The sequence below is a fragment of the Urtica dioica genome, chromosome 12, assembly GCF_054948205.1.
Source record: "Urtica dioica subsp. dioica isolate 48M chromosome 12, U.dioica_male_clone48M_v1_H2, whole genome shotgun sequence".
In the NCBI taxonomy this organism is placed as follows: domain Eukaryota; kingdom Viridiplantae; phylum Streptophyta; class Magnoliopsida; order Rosales; family Urticaceae; genus Urtica; species Urtica dioica.
In genome coordinates, this window is record NC_142767.1 from 19,125,814 (window position 1) to 19,146,920 (window position 21,107).

Below are 21,107 nucleotides of genomic sequence, written 5' to 3' on the forward strand. Positions count from 1 at the left end.
TTAATATATTGATTAAAGGTTTGGTTAAAAATAATATATATATTGATTGAAAAGGCTTAACGAAATTAGTAGAGTTTAATCAATGTTATATTAAAAATTATTATATTTTACCAAAACTAGAAGGGTCTAAAAAAATGTATTTACCATAAATTAATTTAAAAAATTAACTGAAATTTAGTTTTAACCAGTTATAGAAAAAGTATATAAAAAAAAGATCAAAATTTAACCTTTTCCTCGTACCTCTGTAATTTAACAAGTTAATTATTGCATACAAAACCCTAACTAGGCGTGCTTGATGGTAAAGTTCTTACGCTTTTGGGGTTGAAATTTGTGTGTGTGGTCTTCTGTTCGTGGGGGGCCATACAAAATCGTAAGACAAAGGGCTTATGAAATGCCCTTCAATTTAGGCCAATTTAGTCATGTAATGAATCAATGTTTAATAGTGGATGACTGCGTAAAGTAAATGGGGGAGAAAATGGAGAATTTTATACGAGAAAAAAATGCACATCTTTAAATGATTAAAAAGTAGTGTATTGTATTTGTATACTAACTCAGAATCTTAATTTTTACCAATTGGACTTTTAAGTTTTAAAAATCTTTAAATTTTACAATTTGCTTAGAATTATATAAAATATTATATTAAGCTCTTAGCTATTCGCACGTAAACACACTTTTGGAAAGGTGATAAAAGTAACAAAATAACAATGCTTGATGTATACACTATGAGGGCAGAATTATGACGGTAATTGATAACTGAAAAATAATATATGTTTTGGATACAACTTTTATTAAAAGCAAGGAAATTCAACGGACTAGGAGTAGTGGGAATCGATACAATAGTCGTCAAGACTCAAGACCGAATAAACAACAAAGTTCTAAGTATCTTTTTTCTTGGAGTGGTGCGAAATGTCAAAGATATTAAAGTAGAGATATTTAGAAACAAAATGTACTATACTTAGATCTTTGACTATTTACACAACTGATTTCACACTTGTTTCCTTGAAAATATTACAATTATTGAACTAAAATCACCTCAATCTTGTTGTAGAGTAATTTTTGTTTATTTATCTCAAATGAGTATGTCACAATTGTCAATAGGGTTAGTTTAGTAATTGGCACCCATTAGGGAAAAGGACCATTTTTTTTATTTAAACCATTTTCCTATACAGATTTAATAATTATATGCAATTCTAAATAATAATATATATTTGATGTAAAATGTATGACAATTATGGTGCACATTACTTACGAAAATTCCAATTACTATATTTTCATGTACGTAGCTCAATTACTATTCTAAAAATTTATATTTTCAATGTTTTCTTAAGGCCTCTAAATTTGTTAAACTGAGCCTAAATGATCAAATGAGTTTGAGTTAAGATAATAAATTATTATTAACATATATATATATATATATATATATATTGCCACGTATGTACCCAGCTACATAAATTTTGCAATGACTTTTCGCACCAACTTAATCACCAAATAATCATAAAGGTGAAATTACACATTTCTAGATAAATTATTTCAGGTATATACTATATACCACATTTATTTTGTTACCCCCACTAGAATGCATATTCCAACACACAAAGCCTAAGTCTAAACAAATAATGAGTTATAGATTTAGATGGCCCTAGAAGGGATCTAGAGACTAGATATGTATGTTATGAATAACATGCCATGCGTGTAGTAATGTATATATCAGTAATTAGACGGGTCATTTTAATATTGTCACCAATAAGCAGCTGCGATCTTGATAGGGAAATTAATGCAATGTTTTCTTCACGCGATTTGAACTTGCAAGATATATACCTTTCAAATTAGGCTTGTTTGCATATATGTCCTCTGAATTTTACGGCTTGTGACAAATTGGCTAATTTTTTGGTTTTTTATTTTACTTTAAGAGTCCTTGAACTTTGACATTTCGAGAGTCATACATTGGACAACAAATTTATGCCTTGTATGTTTTTTTTTTCAATTGGTTGACAAAACAATACTCTGTAAATGACGTGAAAAATAGCTGAATTTGAGTAGAAAGTAACATATATGTTGTTTTACCTTTTAAATAGGGTCACTATGGTTCCTCACTTTAGAGAATTCATCCAAAAATCGACCAATGTTTAAAGAAAAAGACAGATTACAAGTTTTCAAAATTCAAAGATTATTGATGAAAACAAAAAGACAAAAAAAATCAATCTGTCAAATTTCAAAAGTCATTAGACGATGAGCCCAATATAAGTCTTCAAGCTATTAGCTAGCTCATACATATAGTTTTCAGATCTGACTGGTATTTACTATTTAGTGGATATGAAAATTGAATGCTTTGCTTTAGAAGGGCTTTGTATGATGCAATAAGCATATTGTCATAATTATATATAGTCTTTTCATAATCTTGACGGATATATATTTTTGTATTTATAAAAAAAAAACTCAAAATTTTCATTTCATTATATAATGGCAACTCTGTTAGTTGCATAATATTTGAATTATAATAATAAACTCGTTACATAGCTCTTTCTTCCAAATTTTATCCGCCGCACAAATTCTTCCAAATTTTATCCGCCGCACGCCCTCACAAAAAATCAAGATTTGAGTTTTCAATCTTCGGTGTCGTCGCTTTCCCTGAGATACAGAGACTCTGATGGTCTCGACCAATGGAGAACTTTGGTTTTTGTCATGTGATATCGTGAAAATTTTTCTCGACCAATGGAACTTAATATTTGCTTATTTTTTCATGTTTTTTTAGTATGTTCAATAATCTATACTTATTATATATGGCTTTTGTATCGTCCGATCTTTAATTGGAATGGTTTTGAATATTTTTTCGTATATGAATCTCATATCTAAGATATTTTTTTCTTCGGGTGTGAATCTCAGTCGGGCAATACTCATATAACCGATATTTGCAATAGGCGAAGACCGGCGTTTTCGCTCGTGATTCGTGAAATAATATGATAATGACTAGTTATCTAGATAGACGGGTAACACACATGTTATTTTGTTATATTTATGATTGTCTGTTATCCATTTTTCATCTTTTTCGTAAAAGTTTTAAATTTTAGTTATTCTTGTAATCTAAATATTTTGCTTTTTATCAATATATCAATTTGAAAAGCCTTTTATAAAAAAAAATATTATTTGAATTATAATTGGTAACTTTGGTGATTTATAGTCAATGGTAATTAGAGAATAATTAGATAAAAATGAAAAGAAAAAAAAAACACAGATTTTTTGGGAAAAAAAAAAACTCTTTTATGCAAAAAAGAAACACAAAGAATGGGAAAGAAGTTCACAACATTGACAGAATGAGAGTATTTTAGTAATCTCGTATATTTAACCGCACCGAAGAAAAGATTATTATTTTGCACCAAACAAAATTTATGTTACCAAACCTCTTCCACTTTGGTCTTCCCCGATTTTCAACCTCAACTCTTTGGAAAAGCGTACACATTTGTCGTCGCTTCACACACACACATAGATATGCAATGCACGTATAAATTATTGATATTAATGTTATATATTATTTTCCGGGATTGTGCTATACGCAATATCCCCAAAAGCACTAGTCATATACAGAAGACATATTTACACCGGAAAGACTATAGTAATTGATCCTGCATCATTAATGTTGGATTTATTATTATCGTTGTTGATGTTACAAAGGGCATATATATATATAAGGCAGTTAGCAAAATAGTTAAAATGAAACTATAAAATTTGTTTTTAGCATGTTTCACAACTATTAAACAAATAACCAACAAGTTTATGTGGCAATAAGTAAGGTTTGATTTGTCATTATTTATTAACAAATTCGTCATTTTCTCTCTCCTACTTTTTTCCTACACATTTTTTTACATAAAAACTTCAAAAAACCATATCTATCTCATATGAACTCGAAATTGAGTGATTCCAAATCATACGGATTCTTGATGCCGAGATCTTCAAAAATAGATCCATTGCGTTTGATGAAAATCATGTTTAATATCATAGATGTAGAAAAATCACGTTGCTACCTTAAATATGGAAATAACTGAATTTTTTTAAAATTATCGACATAAATATAACTTTTCACCAAACATAATGGATCTATTTTTGAAGATCTCGACGCCACAAAGTTGTAGGATCTGAAATCACTCAATTTCGAGTTCGTATGAGAAATATACAAATTTTTGAAGTTTTGATGCAAAAAAAAAACTATTTGAAAAAAATAGGAGAGAGAAAGTGACGAATTTGTTAATAAATAAAGGTAAATCATACCTTAATTATTGTCACATAAGCCATTCGACTATATTCCTAAAAATTATCAAACATATGCTAGATCCAAAATCACATGTTTAAAGTGGCCTAATTAGTTACAAATCTCTGTATATTAATGTATGTATGATATATTATAGAAGAAACTATATTACAACCTCCACGGATACAATGCATTTCCTATTGAAAATAAAATAAAAAAGGTATTTTAAACACCCTTTGTGTGTTTACGTTTATGCATTTTTAAATGTGTTTTAGATTTTGGGAAAATAAATAATTTCATTTCATCTATTTGATTTTTGTTTACTTTTAAATAAATTATTAGTTAAAAAAACTAAGTTATTTCTATGAAGAATTTGTTGAAACTAACCAATCTCTTAGTTTTTTTAAAAAAAAAATTATAGCCAAAGTTTTATTTTATTAAAAAAATAGATTATCAGGCCCCATTAAATTATTTAACTAAAAAGTAAATTTAATTTATTGTTTTAGTTAATTAATTCAATTTACTCTTTAGTTAATTAATTTACTGCGCCTCTGGTGAAACATTTTCTTAATAAAAAAAAAACTTTGACTATTTTTGAAAAGAGACCAAGCTATTGAGCTACTAACCTAAGTATATAAATTATAGTCAAACATCATGTGATATCAGTGAAAAATCTTTGTGATTCTAATGATTGAAATTATGAGTATTGGAAATTTTATTAAGGGAAAATAACACATTTATACCCTGTGTTTTAGTGAAATGTCGAGTTTAACCCTCGGTTTTCAAAAATGTCGAGTTCATACCCTCTGTTTAACTAAAATGACGAAATTATACCCCATGTTTAACTAAAATGACGAAATTATACACTGAAATAGACAACAGTGTCACGAATATTCTTTTTATTGGTTTTTCATTGACGTTGACTATAATATGTATATATAAACACCAATTATCTTTATTCATTCGCGCCATATATGTAATTTATTTAAAAACTAAAAAATAAACAACAGTCTCTTAATCGTGAAGAACACAGAAAGAGGCAAATGGGTAAAAATCGATAGTTGATAGTCATCAAAATCGCATATTCGAACAGAGAATCCAGAATTTAGAGTTACAATTCGAACACGGAATGAAGTCATTTCTTAGGAGGTATGAGTTTTATTATTTAATTTCAATTTAAGGCTATTTTTATTTCAAAATTGAGAATTTGGAAGTTAGGGCACTGATTTAGATTTGATTTGGTTTTTCTTATATAAGAGTTAATATCAATGAAAGGGAGATTTGTGACGCTGTTATTCATTTCAGGGTATAATTTCGTCATTTTAGTTAAACAGAGGGTATGAACTCGACATTTTTGAAAACCGAGGGTTAAACTCAACATTTCACTAAAACACAGGGTATAAATGTGATATTTTCCCTTTTATTAAAGTTAATTTAGTTAATACTTGGTATCTATGGTAGAATTAGACATTCCTTAAGATAAACAATATAGATTTGACATAAATACTTTTATATACTACTATTTAAAATAAAAATAAAAAGAGCAAATAACTCAAACAAATTTGAATTTCAGAATTTTTAAAATTAAGAAAAAACACTTCCCAACGAAAAAAATCATATCTATTAACATCAGAAAAAATATAAAGATACGTCGACGCTTGTTGGATTGTCTCATTAAAGTGTTATTTCTCTCTCATGGGTGCTAAAAAAACCCGAGTAAACTCCTCCAAAGAAACGACGACGTTAAGAATTAGAAAATATGAGCACCCTAATTCCCAACTCCACCTACCATAATAAAGGAAAAAGAGTCGAGGATAGTTTTCGAATAACTAATAGTATTCGATGTGTCTCGAATGAGAACATCAGAAACGATTATTTGAATAACGTTAAAAAATGTTTTAATTTGTGAAGAAAAAATCCAAATACGATTTCAGGAGGTAAAAAAGAGGAAGAAGTAAGGAATCTACCACACCACCAGACCCGTCGATTTGGTCGGTATATCCTAACTCTTCTACAAAATTTGTGTTATTTTTTGGGACTCAAACCGTGCGTTGTTAAGATAAGCCTATTTATACAGTACAACATCTCTTTTTCAAATGGAATTTAGAATTTCCATTTCCCTTCACAAATTTATGGTGTTTTTTATACATATTTTGAGCATCAATTTTTTTTTTTTTTTTTTTATTAGTTCCAATTTTTTGCCAATATATAATCGATTTAATGCATCCCGTCATGAGTAATAGGCCCTAACGAGTAATAGTAATCAGATTTAATAATATCGTTTTGATGAATATATCTCTCTCAATAATTTGCCGTAAAATGAACGATTTTCATAATTTAAAGACTCTTTGAGTTGCATTTTTTTTTTCTAGTAGATGGAAGACGAAAATAGAGATGATATATTCTTAGAAATAATTTTTTTAAAATGCATTTAACTAAGTTTTTGGTTACATGCACGGCGAACAAAAAACAATCTCTATGCTAACTCATATGCGAGTCGACTATGATATATGTAAGATCAATATAATCGCTGATTACCAGATTTTAATCAACTAAATCTTTGATTATCAAACCCGTTCTACGCTAGAGCTTACTCTATTTACGCAAAACGTATGCAAATTTCGACGAGATAGTTGAAAGCAAAATTGAGAAAAAGCCAACGAAAGGACGACACACAGGATACAAAAATGTAATTACGGCCATTAATATTGATCTTATTAAGTACATCAACCGAAAAGAGCACTCATCAAATCTGTTTTTTCTTTCTCCTCTTCAACCTAACTGTTTATAAAATAAATTGCTTGTCCTGCAAATATTAATTAATCGATCTAACTAGCTGAACGATTGTACGTATGCATTTCAAGACAATATAATAGAGTATATGGTCTTTGAATACATGCATGGATGTTGCGGCAGGATGTATTTATTTTAACAAATTTATTTATTAAAAAATTGCAATAGTAATTAATAGATCATGTTTTTCACTTTTGTAAATGATAGCTAATTTTTTATTTTATTTTTGAAAGCACGTAAAGAATATAAATATTGTTTATAAAAATTTACAATAATAATTTTCGATTAAGACAAAATGATTTAAAAAGAGTTGTGATGTTCATTAGCGCGCTGATGACCCTCACACATAATATGTGGGGCTCACCTATGTGAGAGCCATCACCGTTGATGAACATCATTATTGTTTAAGAAAAGCTTGCACACATAATTATTATGCTAAAATTTGGACATCAACGAAAATGTAAAAGGACAATAGAAAGAGCCGAAAGAGACTGTAGAATCATTCAACATTTTCCCGGAGAAATACATAAATTTTAAAGCAAATTGAAAGGCTTTAATTGTATGATATAGTGAGTGAACGATCGATCATTAGGATCACCAATAAAAACATCACTATTAATGATTGAAAAAGAATTGATGGATAACTACTTTTGGTTATGGTCATTGAGAACTTGGACCTTCCCAAATATCTCGTACATTGTCTTTACTCGTATATTATAATCACGGGTTCGGAATATTTTAGCTAACTTTCGTATTTTACTCTTGAATTACATTTACTTGTGTTGCCAAAAACCCTAGAAGACATATAACATACTCTATAATTGAGGATAGGCCAACACTTGCACTGTTTATTTTGTCATTTATTTTCTTGAATACTTATCTTCCTTTTGTAGTTCATAATCTTTTGTTGGCAATAACAAGATTAATAATTTTTATTTTATTTTTGGGATTCTTTAATGGGTGTTGTGTGGCATAAAGAGACAGCAAAGCTGTTGTTGAGCACTCCAAATTTCTGAGTCAGCATAAAATTTCACTTTTTTTATTCTCTTTTTTGCTTTAGGGATGATTTTATTTTTCTTTTTTGTGAATATTTACTTTAGGGATGATTGAATAATCATAATTACCATTACCGAAAAAACAAAGGAAATTAGGAACCGAAAGAACCCTTGCCCACAAATCAAGGTCTCACGGACTTGACATGCGATTATTAAGTTGTAAATCTTGTTTAAGAGGTGAATTAATCAGTGGACATGAATGACATTTGAATTTCCTTTCAACATTGATTTATTTATATGAACGAGGTTTATTTATTTGTTTGCATCACGAGGAATATTATTTGACTGTACTAAACCAGACTTTTTTATATAGTGAAATTGATTGGACCTTTTTTCTTTCACGTTTCCATATATATTCGCTCCAATGACAATATCCAAGTAAAAGCAGGATATGTATCTCCGGTTCCTCATGATATGTCTTATCTGAAATGCATCCATGAAGAAAAAAACAAACATACCAAAATTAATAATATATAATGTGATGCAGTTAATTCGCCACATCTTCTCGGATTGTCTCTTTGGCTTGGTCACCTCGAATCATGGCATAGATATCATCTTCATCCTCATCACCACAAAATTGTGCCCCTTGAAAAAATATGAATTTCTGTATGATAATGTGGTAAATTTTACAAACTTGTAAGACAATAATAGTTGGAACGTAGACGCTTCATAATAAGGTCGTGGATTTACACCAGATTTAGAGAAAGCTTAGGTGCTAGTCAATTATGGAGATTGTTTCAAATTCAGACCACATTTTAGGAAAATGTGATTTTGGACATATAGTTGTGGTGATGGTCGGCTGTGTTTTTGGTCGAGTGCTTCTTGAGCTACTAGATCGATAAGATAAAAGAGACACGGTGTCTTTTTTATAGAATGAATATTTAGGAATTTTGTATCTTGATTGAATGAGAAATCAAATGATTTTGAAGTATAATTTGAATGAAGGTACTTGTTAAAAAATTACCGGTAATTTTTTTTGGTAAATTTTGTATACAATAATTGAAACTACGCCTCTATTTTTTTGAAATACAACTCTACATTGGAAGAGAATGATTTAGAAGGGAACGCCGATGAACTTTGCAAGTCAATTCCTAAAAAATGAGATTAACCTATGTTAATGTCAAAAATGGATGAACATTAGAACTCACGTGGTTCAGTACAATAAAACAATTCTTTCAAGATCCCAGATTAGTCCATACCATAAATCTTACGACCTAAATTTACACCATGAAGAAATTATATAAAGGTCCCTTATATAATTATAAAATACTGCGTGTTCAACTTTAACTCCTACATTACAGTACACCCCGGATCAACATTTAGAACTCCAATAAAACAAATCTTTCAAGATCCCAAATTAGTCCATACCATAAATCTTAGGACCTAAAATCACACCATGAAGAAATTATATAAAATACTGCCTGTTCAACTTTAATCCCTAAATTATAGCCCATTCTACGATATACATTCTCTATTTTGCCGTTGTGAATCTTTTAGGAATACGACATTCGTATATAATATCGCAACAAATAAACCAATTATCGAGTTTTTCCCACCTTTTATACGCTATGGCAAAGTTACTTATGACCATGTCAAAATGTCAGAAAACGTTTGTTTTATTTTCTGTTTTTTATGAGAACAATTCTGAGCACAAAAAGACACAGAAAAAACTTAGGAATTGGCTCATTTGACATGACCTACCTAATCACCATAGTGCAAGTTACAACATTTCTTTGGTAATATCTGAATAAAAACCACTGTTTAGATTAAGATTTTTTTTTTTATAAGAGAAATTTTTTTGCAGAATTTTTAAAAAAATTTAAATACTGTCCAAGTAATAAAATGGTAGGCAGGTAAACCCCACAGCATATTTTTTTTTACTTTGTATTCGAGTTCATAAAGATCAATAGTGACAAAAACATAATGCTCGACCATTTTCATACTACAAATACAGTTGCAATCAGTTGATTAATAAAGAAGGTAAAACAGGGCCAAGATATTAAAATATATATATATATTTTTCATTAAAATTAATTAAACATTAGTTGTATATTTTATAATTAGAAAAAACTTCAAACGCAAAGATGAATACTTAAAAACACAGTATTCTTCTTGATTCCCTCGTGTTTGTCCGTCCAACAAATCTCACTGACCAGAAGCTAGTTTCCGTTGTGCTCTTGAAGTTGCCTTGATTTCCAAGCATAGTCCAGCTCATCCCGAGGCAGCTTTGGGATTTTATGCAAAAGAAAACAATAAAAATGAGATAAAAAGAAATTGTAGGTCATCAACCAGGCCCTGAAATCAGAGATCAGAGAGGGCAGACATGATGACCCAATACTCTTGATTTCCGTTCACACTACCATGCTTCCTTCATAGCTTTTGATCCAGAGCATCGGCTTATTGTGGACGGAGACTCATACTAAGTATCTTATGCCCAGAAAAATTCAGAAAAACACAAATGCATCATCTGAAGTGAGTCTCTACCAAAACAAAAATTTCTAAAGGGTCAGAAATTTTGGAAGACACTTATAAACAAAGGACGAGATTATACCTAAAGCTAAAACATGATGATTCAAGAACCGAAATTTTCCGACCAATAATGATCAACAGGACAAAAGGGTCGACAGCTGACAAAGTGATAGGGCGGATGAAGATTGATGTTGGGGGACAAAATTCATCCCTGATGTTGATATTGCAACTTAAAGGGCAAATTGAAAAAAGGCCCCCGAAAACATAAAATCATAAATTGACCTTCAAGGAGGCAAAACACCCAAAAAAAAATGACAAATGAATCGAGTTTCAAACATCCAAGGAAGGATAAAGCAGCGATAGCTCTCAAACGCGAAAAGGAAAAAGCCCCAAGGCTGCAACTGCGGATGTTATGAGAAACAAGCATTGAATTTATCGTCGCAAGCAAATTACCAACATGACATGGAAAGCAAAATCAACCCAGCAGAAAACAGACTTGACATGTAAGGAAGAGATCCATGACTTGATTATATAATAACAAAACAGAAACTACCCACAGAGAAAAGAATTCAACATAGAAACAAGACACTAGACCAAACAAATGAATTAAGTTTCAGACATCCAAGGAAGGATTAAGCAGCATTAGCTCTCAAGCCTGGCAGGGCGAAAACTCTTAGGCGGCAACTGCGAATGTGATGAGAAACAAGCCTTGAATTTGTCATCATAAACAGATATTCAAAGGGAAACAAAACTATGAATTGAAATTCCATATACTAGCAATTAAAAGATGTCAAATTCTGTACGGGTTATGAAGTATGATGAATTAAATATACGTATACATAATTATATTTTAATGTAGGAACGATTGAATGCAAAAGCCTCAGTCATAGAGAAAACTGCCAGGAATCAGCTCCTATAAGAATCACTATTGGCAATGTACAGCGCTGTATACACCATTGAAATGAAGCGCACCAGAGACTCTAATTTATTGCCTTTTTAAGTTTATATACTATTAACTTCCCATACACGATTTTAATTTTCTAAATTTAGAATCTAGACCTTCACATTATATTAGTAAACACAGTAGTAGGCTCAGGATATAAATTTTTTTAGCATCAACGAGCAGATGGCTCTCATAGTTTGATGGTATAATTTTCATCTTCATAGCCTCCCCTTTTACAAGAAAAAGCGTAGTAATTACTGAAAACTTGAATACATAAATGGCAGAGAAAACATATTTCCAACTGAGATAACCAAGCGACAGGATTCACCTTATTCTATTTCTTAGCTAATGAATCTCTTGACAGCAGTGTGACATGTCAGAGAAAATCAAATGCACCTACAAAGCAATTGATATAAAGAAAGAAACCAACATACAAAAGTGAGATTAATTTCAGACATCCAAGGAAGGATTAAGCAGCAATAGCTCTCAAGCCCGGCAAGGCGAAAGCTCTCAGGCGGCAACTGCGAATGTTGTGAGAAACAAGCCTTGAATTTATCATCATCAACAGATTATCAACATGCTAAAAAAACAAGACCAACAACAGAAACAAAGATGACAAGTCCTAAAGACAACAGTTACTTAATGAAATGGTAGTAACAAATATAATTTGAGTTTCAGACATCCAAGGAAGGATTAAGCAGCATTAGCTCTCAAGCCTGGCAAGGCGAAAACTCTTAGGCGGCAACTGCGAATGTATGAGAAACAAGCCTTGAATTTATCATCATCAACAGATTTGAAAATTTAAGAAAAAGGGAAACGCGAACTTGAGATCAAATAAAAATTCACCACTAGAAATATGGTGAGGGCTGGGTAACAAAATTACTCCACACAGAGAGGCTTCAAATAAAGATCTAACGACAATCAGATAATTTATCATCTATTGGCTTCGGCTACAACCGAATTGTTAGTTCAAGGTCAGGGCAAGCCTCCATATTGAAATCAAAACTGAGAACAAGTTAAAAGAGTTCTTTTTAAAATATAGGAACGATTGAATGCAAAAGTCTCAGTCAAAGAGAAAACTGCCAGGAATCAGCTCCTAATAATATCACTATTGGCAATGTACAGCGCTGTATACACCAAGGAAATGAAGCGTACCAGAGACTCTAATTTATTGCCTTTCAGTTTAATTTACCAAAATCGAACTTAACCTAATTTTGAGTTTACTCTTTAGAGCATATACAAAATATATTAATACACAATAGGATAAGGGTGTAACTCTATCATTAACAAACAAAGAGCTCTCAAGGTCGCAAAGTACCAATACTTTCGTAAAGCTCTCGATCCTGGCAAGGCAAATCTCTCACGAAGCAACTGCGAATCTCGTGAGCATAAATTCTGTAACATCACTATCAACTATTTCAAATGCATAGCTAAAAAATATATGCACAAGACAATCTATAAATGTAAAGAAAATAATAATCAAAATTATTTCGAGTCTCAGACATCCAAGGAAGGATAAAGCAGCATTAGCTCTCAAGCCTGGCGAGGCGAAAACTCTTAGGCGGCAACTGCGAATGTATGAGAAACAAGCCTTGATTTTGTCATCATCAACAGATTTTAACATGCGATTCATACAATTCCGTTAATAGTAGTGAAATTCCAAATAACAGCTTACAATAACATTACTACAACTCTGTAACATATAAATACTACTCCAGATTTAGATCAGAAAAACAAGAACGGACTTCGGTGAGAAATACCTAATCCTCAACGAGACGAGTTCTATACCCTGAACCGGCATTAACGGCCGTTGAGAAAGCTGAATGAGGCTTCGGCGAGGATTACTGTAATCAAAGAGAGCTATTAGATCAGCGAAAGAGTAACAGAGACGGTTCGGCGATGTCTCGTAGCCGCCGAAGCGTTTCTCTAACTCTCTCGCCACAGTGAGAACCTAGGTTTTGAGAGAGAAAATACAACGAGTAGAGAGAACGAAATGAGTTAGGGTTAAACGTTGTATTCGTCGTCTTCTTATAGAGCGGGATGGGACATCAGAATTTAGTATGGGCCTATACCAGTCCGTGGCCCAACAAAAAATTATAATAAAAACTTGTTTCCCTATGGTTTAACCTAATTATTTAAAACTTTTTTGTTCCTTTTTCCAAAATAATTTTAGAAAATTTTAAATCTCACAATTTCGAAGATTAAACTGATTTTTTTTATTAGTATTCACCGGGAAAAAAAAAAAGTTGGTAGTCTCGTATTTTCCACGTAAAAACTCTAGACCCGCTATTTTCGCAATTAATTTCAACAATGTAATATCATATGAAAATTCCACGGAAATAATAGATGGATGTAATATATTTTCAATAGATAAGTGATTGATTTTGAATTTGTGATCGCTATAGATTTAATGCCAAAGAAAAAAACTACAACTAAAAAAAAAGATGTAGCATGAAATTTTGATTTATGTGATGTAGCATGAAATTTTGATTTATGTGATGTAGCATTACTATTGCTGGAGAAGCTTTATAAATGATAAAATGAGGTCAAGTGAGGTCTTATTGCTCTCCATGACAAATAAGACAATTGTAAAATGAAATTAATTCACATAATACATGTAAAAAAATGAATTTTATATACAACATAAAGACACAATTTTTTTAATTTAAGATAAGAGAACAAAATAAAATTCAATAAATAATACTTCATAAAAATAGAAGCAGTGTTAACTTCAAATGTTTTCCTTTAATATAAAGGTAGATACAAAATAAAACGTTATTGTTAAGTTTAAAAAAAATTAATATTAATTTTGTCCTCATTGCTTGTTTATAATTCTTTTAAAAATAATAATTATTGGAATTACAATAAATAGGGATTGAATGCATTAATTTCTCAAACAAATGAAATGAAATTGTGTTATTCTTTTTCAAAAAAATCCATTACAAAAACATTTATACTTCATGCTTTCTTAAGTTAGGTTTTTATTTTTTTTTATGACACATACCATCATACAAATTGTTTTTGAGCTATTCTTTTTTATAATATTGTATGATTGTAGTATCATTGATAGCGTATTCAACGTGCCCGGTTTATTTGCGTTTCGAAAATAAATTATGTGCTAGCTTATTTTAATAACTTCTCATGATTTTTTATTAAAAAATATATATATATATATATATATATATATATATATATATATATATATGTGTGTGAACAAAAAGACCTTAAAATGATTCATACGTACTGAATAGATACACAATTTAAATTTAAAGATATATGACCTACTATAGGCAATAATCCGCAGTAACACGCGGGCACCCTACTATTTTTTTTTTATAACCGTGGTGTCCGGGTTAGACCCGACTAATATCCACGAGGCCCTGGCATTATCGACCAGGAGACTACCCCAGTGGCCCCAATTGTTGCGTCCAGGCCCTGATCGAACCGGGGATGTGCAAGATCCCAAGAATCGCCCTTACCACTAGACCAACCCCTTGGGGTTACGCGGGCACCCTACTATTAAATAATGATGGTAATAAACTTTTCGTATTTATGATGATGAAATTCAAATTACGGATTTATTTAGGAAATGATGTATTGATCATTCGAATGAAGATGGTCTATGACTTGAATGATATGATCAAAATAAGCGAGTCGGTAGCCGACTGTTGGTTCGATTGAGGGCTTCACTTCATCCACCGATATGGAGAGACTCATCGGAAGGTGTTTCTTGAACTCAATCCTTGCGAAGTCCCGTGTTGAGCTCCTGATTGACATCGATTTCCTGGAGAGTCTAAGCGGGTTTGAGATGTGTTTTTAGCATTTATGTGGCTTTTCACATACAACTTCCTAACCTAAAAGAACTAACGGGACGCTTGGGATTTATGGCATAAAGCATTGTTTGCTTCTTTTCTTTTTTAGTAAAACATATTCAGCTGTTGTAGGAGATTTGTCATCTCAATTCCAATAAAATGTCACTAGGATAGCCAAGTCCAAAGAAATGAACTATGAGTTCATGCAATACACGGAACATTTACACTCGTACCGCCCAATTTATGCTCATTAAAGTGAGCATAGACTGAATCCCCGCGTTTCTGATAATGTGATTAGGGGCCGATAAGAGAAGGTGAGTTTGAAGATTCAGAGATGATACGGAGGCAAAGAATAGAATCAGAAAATCAGTCAGAGATGATAAGGAGGCAAAGAATAGAATCAGAAAATCAGTGATGGTGAAGGAGATAATGGTGGGTTGTTATGTAAGTGTGATTGATTGTGGAGAGGTTGACGTGGTTAACTTTTTTTTTTGGGGGGGGGTCAATAACCATAAACTAACATTCATGAATAAGCAATCGCTCTCCAAATCTCAGTTTGGTATAAGCATCAGAAAACACACTATCTTAGAGCGAAACACAGTAACCAACCAAATTGAACTTCTATATGAGAGAGAGAGAGAGATAGAGATAGAATTGTCTCAACAAAATTTTGCTCGACAGTTACAATTCAACTATAATTCACTGGCACATTGCACTCATTTTTCGTCAGTCAAAACCCGAAGACTAGAAATCCAACAACAGAGAATCATCAGGAATAATAAATTACAAAATTCTAAGAAAGCTGAAAAAACAAGCAAAATTTAAAATAAAATGTGCCTATAGAGGCTTAAACTCTCTGGTAAACAGAAGAAAAAAAAAAGCAGAGATCACCATTTAAGAGTCGGCGATGGTGACTTCAACCTCGACACCGGGCTCGATGGTGATGGAAGTGATTTGCTTCACAACGTCCGGCGAGCTGAAGAGATCGATCACACGCTTGTGAACTCGGAGCTCAAACCTGTCCCACGTGTTTGTACCTTCGAAAACGAATTCAAAAGAATGAACAACAATAAACTGTACTCGGAATTATCGAATTGATAATCGATCAATACCTTCACCGCAAGGAGATTTTCTGGTGGTGATGTTCAAAACCTTGGTCGGCATTCTCACCGGTCCCTTCACCTTGAGCCTCTTGTCCTTCGCTCCCCGAACCAAATCGCCACAAACTATCCACACGATACACGCTAATTATAACCTAAATCTCAAATTGCCTATTCGATCCGCTATGTTTGATTTGAAGAGGAGAAAAATGAGTGTGAGAGAGAGAGAGACCTTTCTCGAGATTCTTGACGTTTTTGGAGGAGAGAGTGATTCTGATCCTGTGGACGAGCTCTTGGGGGTCCTCGAGACCTGGCTTCGTCGGCTTCATCGCAGCGTACGCCATGGTTGGACCTTCTGTGCTTTATTTGGCGGCGGAGGGATGGAAAAGGACGATGAAGAAGCTTTAATACTCGAAGTCGTGAGAAGAAGAAGAAAGCTGAAAGAGAGCTTGTTCTCTCTATATTAGGGTTTCTTTTCGTTCTCTGCTCTGATGAGTCTATTATTGGGCCGGGTCTAATAAGCCTCCCAAATTATTAACCCAAGCCCGTTTATTGGCCCATTAGCTTGTGAATCGCTTTAAACGTTTTGAGGAAATTACCTCCATTACACCTCTTAAAATATATGCCCGTAAACGCTACATAAACATAAGCGTTTGCGTTTTAGCCAACGTTTCATAAATTTTTCGTAAATAGTCAAAAACTTTTGTAAATGTTTTATAAATAACCATATTTACTAGAAATTTACTCTGCGTTTTTTTATTATTTTGATAGCGTAAATAGATTTACGTGGCTATTAACAAAAAATTAACAAAACGAAGAAAAAGGGGATGTTTTGTTAATAGGAAAAAGCCTCAAAAAGTCAAAGGCATTAAACAAAGAACTCTACCCATTAAATTAACTGCATTAATAGCTTTCCTTAAAAAGGAAGTTGATTCCTTAAAAACTCAAATTAAAAGTGACCGATGGAACCTGGATCTTCGATGCCTCGGTCAAACTGTCAAAACTATACCGTCACTTTTGGTATTACTGTCTCGGTACTCACGAATTTCATCTAAGGTGTTTCATCCTATTTCCTTTTTTATAGAATGAAGTGAAAATCCACTCTTTGTTCTCTAATTCTTTGTTCTTGCTAGCTATTTCAAAATTTATAACGTTTCATATGACTAAATAGTCACTAGACCTTTTTTTTTATTCTATATACATATCTATCTCAACAATATTTAATTTTTTTAGAGTTTTATTTGACTTTAATTTTTCTTTTAACTTTCTCTTTTTACCGCTTTATTTGTGATTAAGGAAAAATTGTGTGAAAACAAAAAAAAATATAATATTTATGCAAGGTTTAAAAATGAGATATTCTACAAAGTAAGATTTTTATGAAATTTCACCATAAACTTTTGATCTAGTATTTTTTTTTTCTTCCTCTGTAAAATGAGACGTATAAACTATAATTGTACTTTTCAATGTTTTTATTCACTTGTACCTTGGTAATTTAGGGGGGAAAAAAAAAGAAACATAAAAATTAGTTTAAGGTGATGTATAAATTTACTAATGCATGTTACGTAGTAAAATAATTAAGACATATAAACTCCTTTAGACTAGATTAGGTGAGGTGCGCCAAGCCCATGCAGTAGTGCAAAACATGGGCGACACTCGTAGGCCCCATTAGCAAGCTAATGTGGCGGACCCACCCTCATAAAAAATTAATTTAATATCGTGTGGACCATTGGTCCACATATCAGATATTAAACTGATAAGAACAGATACTACACTTGATCTTAGCCAAAAGGCCGAGAAAGGTATGAATTGTAATTGGCTATCTTAGTCAAGTTATACTAAGCTTCTCTCAAACATATTGGTTTTCCTTGTCGATGTGGGACTTTGAGAAATAACAAACAGACCAAACACTTACTTGAGAGTTGACAGATATCTATCTACTCTCTAAAGTGAAGTTAATTGACACAAACATCGGCAAAAAAAAGGTTTATCTCTTAAGTTCTTAACATTTAAATATATAAAGAAGAACTTGGAATCTAATTTTTAAATTTTAGTTTTAAACTTTTAATGCAATCAACAAGCCAGTAAATCTTAATTTCATCTCCAAATTTCAGTCTTGATATCTCAAGTTGGTTTGTATTGTTGATAGCTCCCAGTGATTCAAATTTACATTCTTGATCCATGGTTTATCGACCAACGATAAGTTTACTCTTAATACTAACACTTCCCACTATAACCCCCATCCAAGCAAGCAGTGAAATGTGGGAAAATCTTGATAAATTATATGCATACCAACGCATATATGAGAGAGGATATACAATTACGCAGCTATCTAGAAAACCAATTTTGTATAATGAATTCAATTGTTTGTTACATGAATGGCATGGTATACTGGGTGTTTCTGCAAATGTCATTCCGGAGAGAAAAAAAAAATTCATTTCAAATTAGTAGGTTTAGTTATTTGGGTAGCAAAACTAAAACACAAAATTTCTTACCATCCTCATCGCACCTCGGAAGAGATTTAGTGTCATTCACCAGCTATAACTATACGAAATATAACATTAAGAATGATCTATTTAGGAGACCCTGTCTATTGGTATAGCGACAATTCTTTTTAGAAGGCCTTACTTTTCCAATAAGAATGAGGAAGCTGAGTAGTTTACCTTGTGTCCTGAATTTCTTTTGCTCAATCTATATAAATTTTATATGAATATGTGAATCTCTATCTACACAATGTTAAAAGGGCACACACTCACATTATCTTCATATGTCAACACTACATCCGGCATTGTTATCTGCGTTCTAACTTTCAAACAAGTCCTAGAACCAAAAACTTGTAAATATTTGCGCGGATATACAAAAAAAAGACACTGAAATGAAGGTAAATAGAGATCGAAGAGACACAAAGAAACTCAGTGCCGGCCAGTGTCAGCATCACGTTCCATTTCTTCAGCATCCTCAAACCGCTGGTCATTGATCTGAAGCTGCAAGATTTAAGTTTAACCACCATTTATTAAATCAATAAACTACAATGATGGAAAAAGCTAACTTAATGTGAAAAATAACTTTAGCCCACAACTTACTACAGCCTAAACCACATAACTTTTGTTGCTTATAAAATTATTAAACAGTGTCATAATAAATTAGTCGAATGACAAGCATCCGCAGAAAATAAGTACTTTCCACGCATACCTCAAGCACTGTACGGACTAGATCATGATCCCCGTTGGAATGGCCAATGGTGCTCGGCGTATTTTGAAACACAGGCCAATCAGGTTCTTCCTCTCCTAGAAGAACCAATTCGAACATGAATAGCATTCACACTTTATTAACTCCTTAAAATTCATTTTTAATAACAAGTAAAAGACAACCTAATATTGATGCGTATCCATACCTTCAGCCTCATCGACGATCTGATCAGCATTGAAAATCCAGTTATGCTCTTCTTCCTCGCCTTCTAAAGAGAGTAGCATATTAGCACGGACAGGACATAAAAAGATGAGACGATTAAAAAAAACAAAAAAAACTATCTACGGAAATGTTGTTTTATACCTTCGATCGGGTCTGGGTTAAGCTCTGCACAATCGCAAAACACCTCGAACAACTCATCCACTAAAGCAGAAATGATTTCGTTAGACACGGTACAATTAATTGAGTAAATAAACAGCCATATCACACCATTTAAAGCCTAAGTAAACATCAGAGTGTGGTGTGAGAGACATACGATGGGCTGGGTCCGAAGGAACAATCCTAATCTCTTTTATGGTGGACAAATCCAAGGCGGCGTTACTTTCTGAACCTGAATCATCGGACTCATTCTCTTCATCACCTGTTTCAATCTTTCCAAAACAAAACCAAAGGAATGGAAATCGGAATTAGTTTAATTAAACTTGTCTACCCCTAGAGCTTTGAAACAAGTCAACAAACACGAACTTTTAGAGACACAATCGGAGCCAATCTCAGTATCAAACCGACGATTACCACAGTGCTGGAATAGAATAGACACACGTGATCAAATTCAAAACTGGAGATATCTACAACTTCGACATATAATTTCTCGTATAAACGCAAATAACACACTGACACACGAACAAACGCACAAACCTGAGCATAAATACACGGAGATGGATAAGCTTCAGGGTCTCTCGATATGGCATGAAGCGATATTGACAAGAAATCTACGGCATAACCTTTCTGCAAATCAACATCGCTCAGCCAAATAACCTTTCTGCAAAATCCAATCAGGCGTGAAAATATGAGATGAGAACTAGGTTCGATGCAACAAGAACTAAATTATTTGTTCGTTTCGGGGAATATCATACTTGGAGGTGATGTAAAGAGTGCCATGAGACAGAGGAGCGTGGTTTCCGAGAGCAATGGAGACCTGAGGAGAAACGTGCATGACTACTTCGCCGTTTTGGGAGTCCAAAACCGGTTCACCTCTTCCTTCTCCTACTCTCTCCCTGAACTCTCTCATTCCCACTGCCATTTTTCTTGCGCTGTGATCGTTTCGTGCTGGTTTTTAGGGTTTTTAGGGGTTTTGGTAAAGCGCCAAAATAAAGGGAAATAAATTCGGACGGTTTTGATGTTGGGAAGAAATTGAGAAATTGGACAGATATGGGCTTTCTTTACACCTGGGCTGTTTGGTTTGAAATTTGAATAGATTGCGGAAATTTTTTAGTCTTTTTTAATTTA

General features: G+C 32.5%; 2 protein-coding genes, 1 long non-coding RNA gene and 8 other non-coding genes across 15 annotated transcripts; all 11 read right to left on the reverse strand.

Annotated features, from left to right (window-relative positions):
• Window positions 1–9,945: 9,945 nt before the first annotated feature.
• LOC149379948 (uncharacterized) lies at window positions 9,946–13,497 on the reverse strand. 2 transcript variants are annotated; one of them, XR_016294222.1, is made up of 2 exons: window positions 13,264–13,497; window positions 9,946–13,071 (listed from the first exon to the last, which is right to left on the reverse strand). It is a non-coding gene; the product is annotated as an uncharacterized LOC149379948 (long non-coding RNA). The 2 variants fall into 2 exon arrangements; XR_016294223.1 differs by having other exon boundaries at window positions 9,946–13,094.
• Window positions 10,364–10,467, reverse strand: LOC149379949 (small nucleolar RNA snoR100). Its single transcript, XR_016294335.1, has one exon. It is a non-coding gene; the product is annotated as a small nucleolar RNA snoR100 (small nucleolar RNA).
• On the reverse strand, window positions 10,674–10,781 carry LOC149379950 (small nucleolar RNA snoR99). Its single transcript, XR_016294329.1, has one exon. It is a non-coding gene; the product is annotated as a small nucleolar RNA snoR99 (small nucleolar RNA).
• LOC149379951 (small nucleolar RNA SNORD14) lies at window positions 11,170–11,290 on the reverse strand. The gene has a single exon (XR_016294336.1). It is a non-coding gene; the product is annotated as a small nucleolar RNA SNORD14 (small nucleolar RNA).
• Window positions 11,649–11,730, reverse strand: LOC149379952 (small nucleolar RNA snoR116). The gene has a single exon (XR_016294330.1). It is a non-coding gene; the product is annotated as a small nucleolar RNA snoR116 (small nucleolar RNA).
• LOC149379953 (small nucleolar RNA SNORD14) lies at window positions 11,950–12,070 on the reverse strand. The gene has a single exon (XR_016294340.1). It is a non-coding gene; the product is annotated as a small nucleolar RNA SNORD14 (small nucleolar RNA).
• On the reverse strand, window positions 12,174–12,293 carry LOC149379954 (small nucleolar RNA SNORD14). The gene has a single exon (XR_016294325.1). It is a non-coding gene; the product is annotated as a small nucleolar RNA SNORD14 (small nucleolar RNA).
• Window positions 12,997–13,116, reverse strand: LOC149379955 (small nucleolar RNA SNORD14). Its single transcript, XR_016294306.1, has one exon. It is a non-coding gene; the product is annotated as a small nucleolar RNA SNORD14 (small nucleolar RNA).
• A 2,472-nt stretch (window positions 13,498–15,969) lies between the features above and the next one.
• On the reverse strand, window positions 15,970–16,886 carry LOC149379956 (small ribosomal subunit protein uS10y). Its single transcript, XM_089604280.1, has 3 exons — window positions 16,648–16,886; window positions 16,428–16,541; window positions 15,970–16,352 (listed from the first exon to the last, which is right to left on the reverse strand). The coding sequence occupies exons 1-3, from the start codon at window positions 16,757–16,759 to the stop codon at window positions 16,210–16,212; spliced, it is 369 nt and encodes a 122-aa protein (XP_089460406.1). The 5' UTR covers window positions 16,760–16,886; the 3' UTR covers window positions 15,970–16,209.
• Window positions 16,887–18,022: 1,136 nt separating this feature from the next.
• Window positions 18,023–18,218, reverse strand: LOC149379957 (U2 spliceosomal RNA). The gene has a single exon (XR_016294311.1). It is a non-coding gene; the product is annotated as a U2 spliceosomal RNA (small nuclear RNA).
• Window positions 18,219–19,139: 921 nt separating this feature from the next.
• Window positions 19,140–21,010, reverse strand: LOC149379958 (nucleotide-sensitive chloride conductance regulator (ICln) family protein). Of its 4 annotated transcripts, none has more exons than XM_089602301.1 (7): window positions 20,735–21,010; window positions 20,517–20,640; window positions 20,137–20,251; window positions 19,965–20,024; window positions 19,807–19,866; window positions 19,605–19,696; window positions 19,140–19,396 (listed from the first exon to the last, which is right to left on the reverse strand). In XM_089602301.1, the coding sequence occupies exons 1-7, from the start codon at window positions 20,899–20,901 to the stop codon at window positions 19,325–19,327; spliced, it is 690 nt and encodes a 229-aa protein (XP_089458427.1). In that variant the 5' UTR covers window positions 20,902–21,010; the 3' UTR covers window positions 19,140–19,324. The 4 variants fall into 4 exon arrangements, with proteins under 4 accessions (XP_089458427.1, XP_089458426.1, XP_089458425.1 ...); XM_089602300.1 differs by having other exon boundaries at window positions 19,605–19,699; window positions 20,735–21,008; XM_089602299.1 differs by having other exon boundaries at window positions 19,807–19,869; window positions 20,735–21,008.
• Window positions 21,011–21,107: the final 97 nt, after the last annotated feature.

Coding starts and splice junctions, on each gene's coding strand:
- LOC149379956 (XM_089604280.1), bottom strand. CDS start 16,759: ATGGCGTACGCTGCGATGAAGCCGACGAAGCCAGGTCTCGAGGACCCC. Junction 16,542..16,647: donor CGTCAAGAATCTCGAGAAAG/GTCTCTCTCTCT, acceptor TCGTGTGGATAG/TTTGTGGCGATTTGGTTCGG. Junction 16,353..16,427: donor AAAATCTCCTTGCGGTGAAG/GTATTGATCGAT, acceptor TCGTTTTCGAAG/GTACAAACACGTGGGACAGG.
- LOC149379958 (XM_089602298.1), bottom strand. CDS start 20,901: ATGGCAGTGGGAATGAGAGAGTTCAGGGAGAGAGTAGGAGAAGGAAGA. Junction 19,870..19,964: donor TAACCCAGACCCGATCGAAG/GTATAAAACAAC, acceptor TACTCTCTTTAG/AAGGCGAGGAAGAAGAGCAT. Junction 19,397..19,604: donor TAGTCCGTACAGTGCTTGAG/GTATGCGTGGAA, acceptor TAAATCTTGCAG/CTTCAGATCAATGACCAGCG.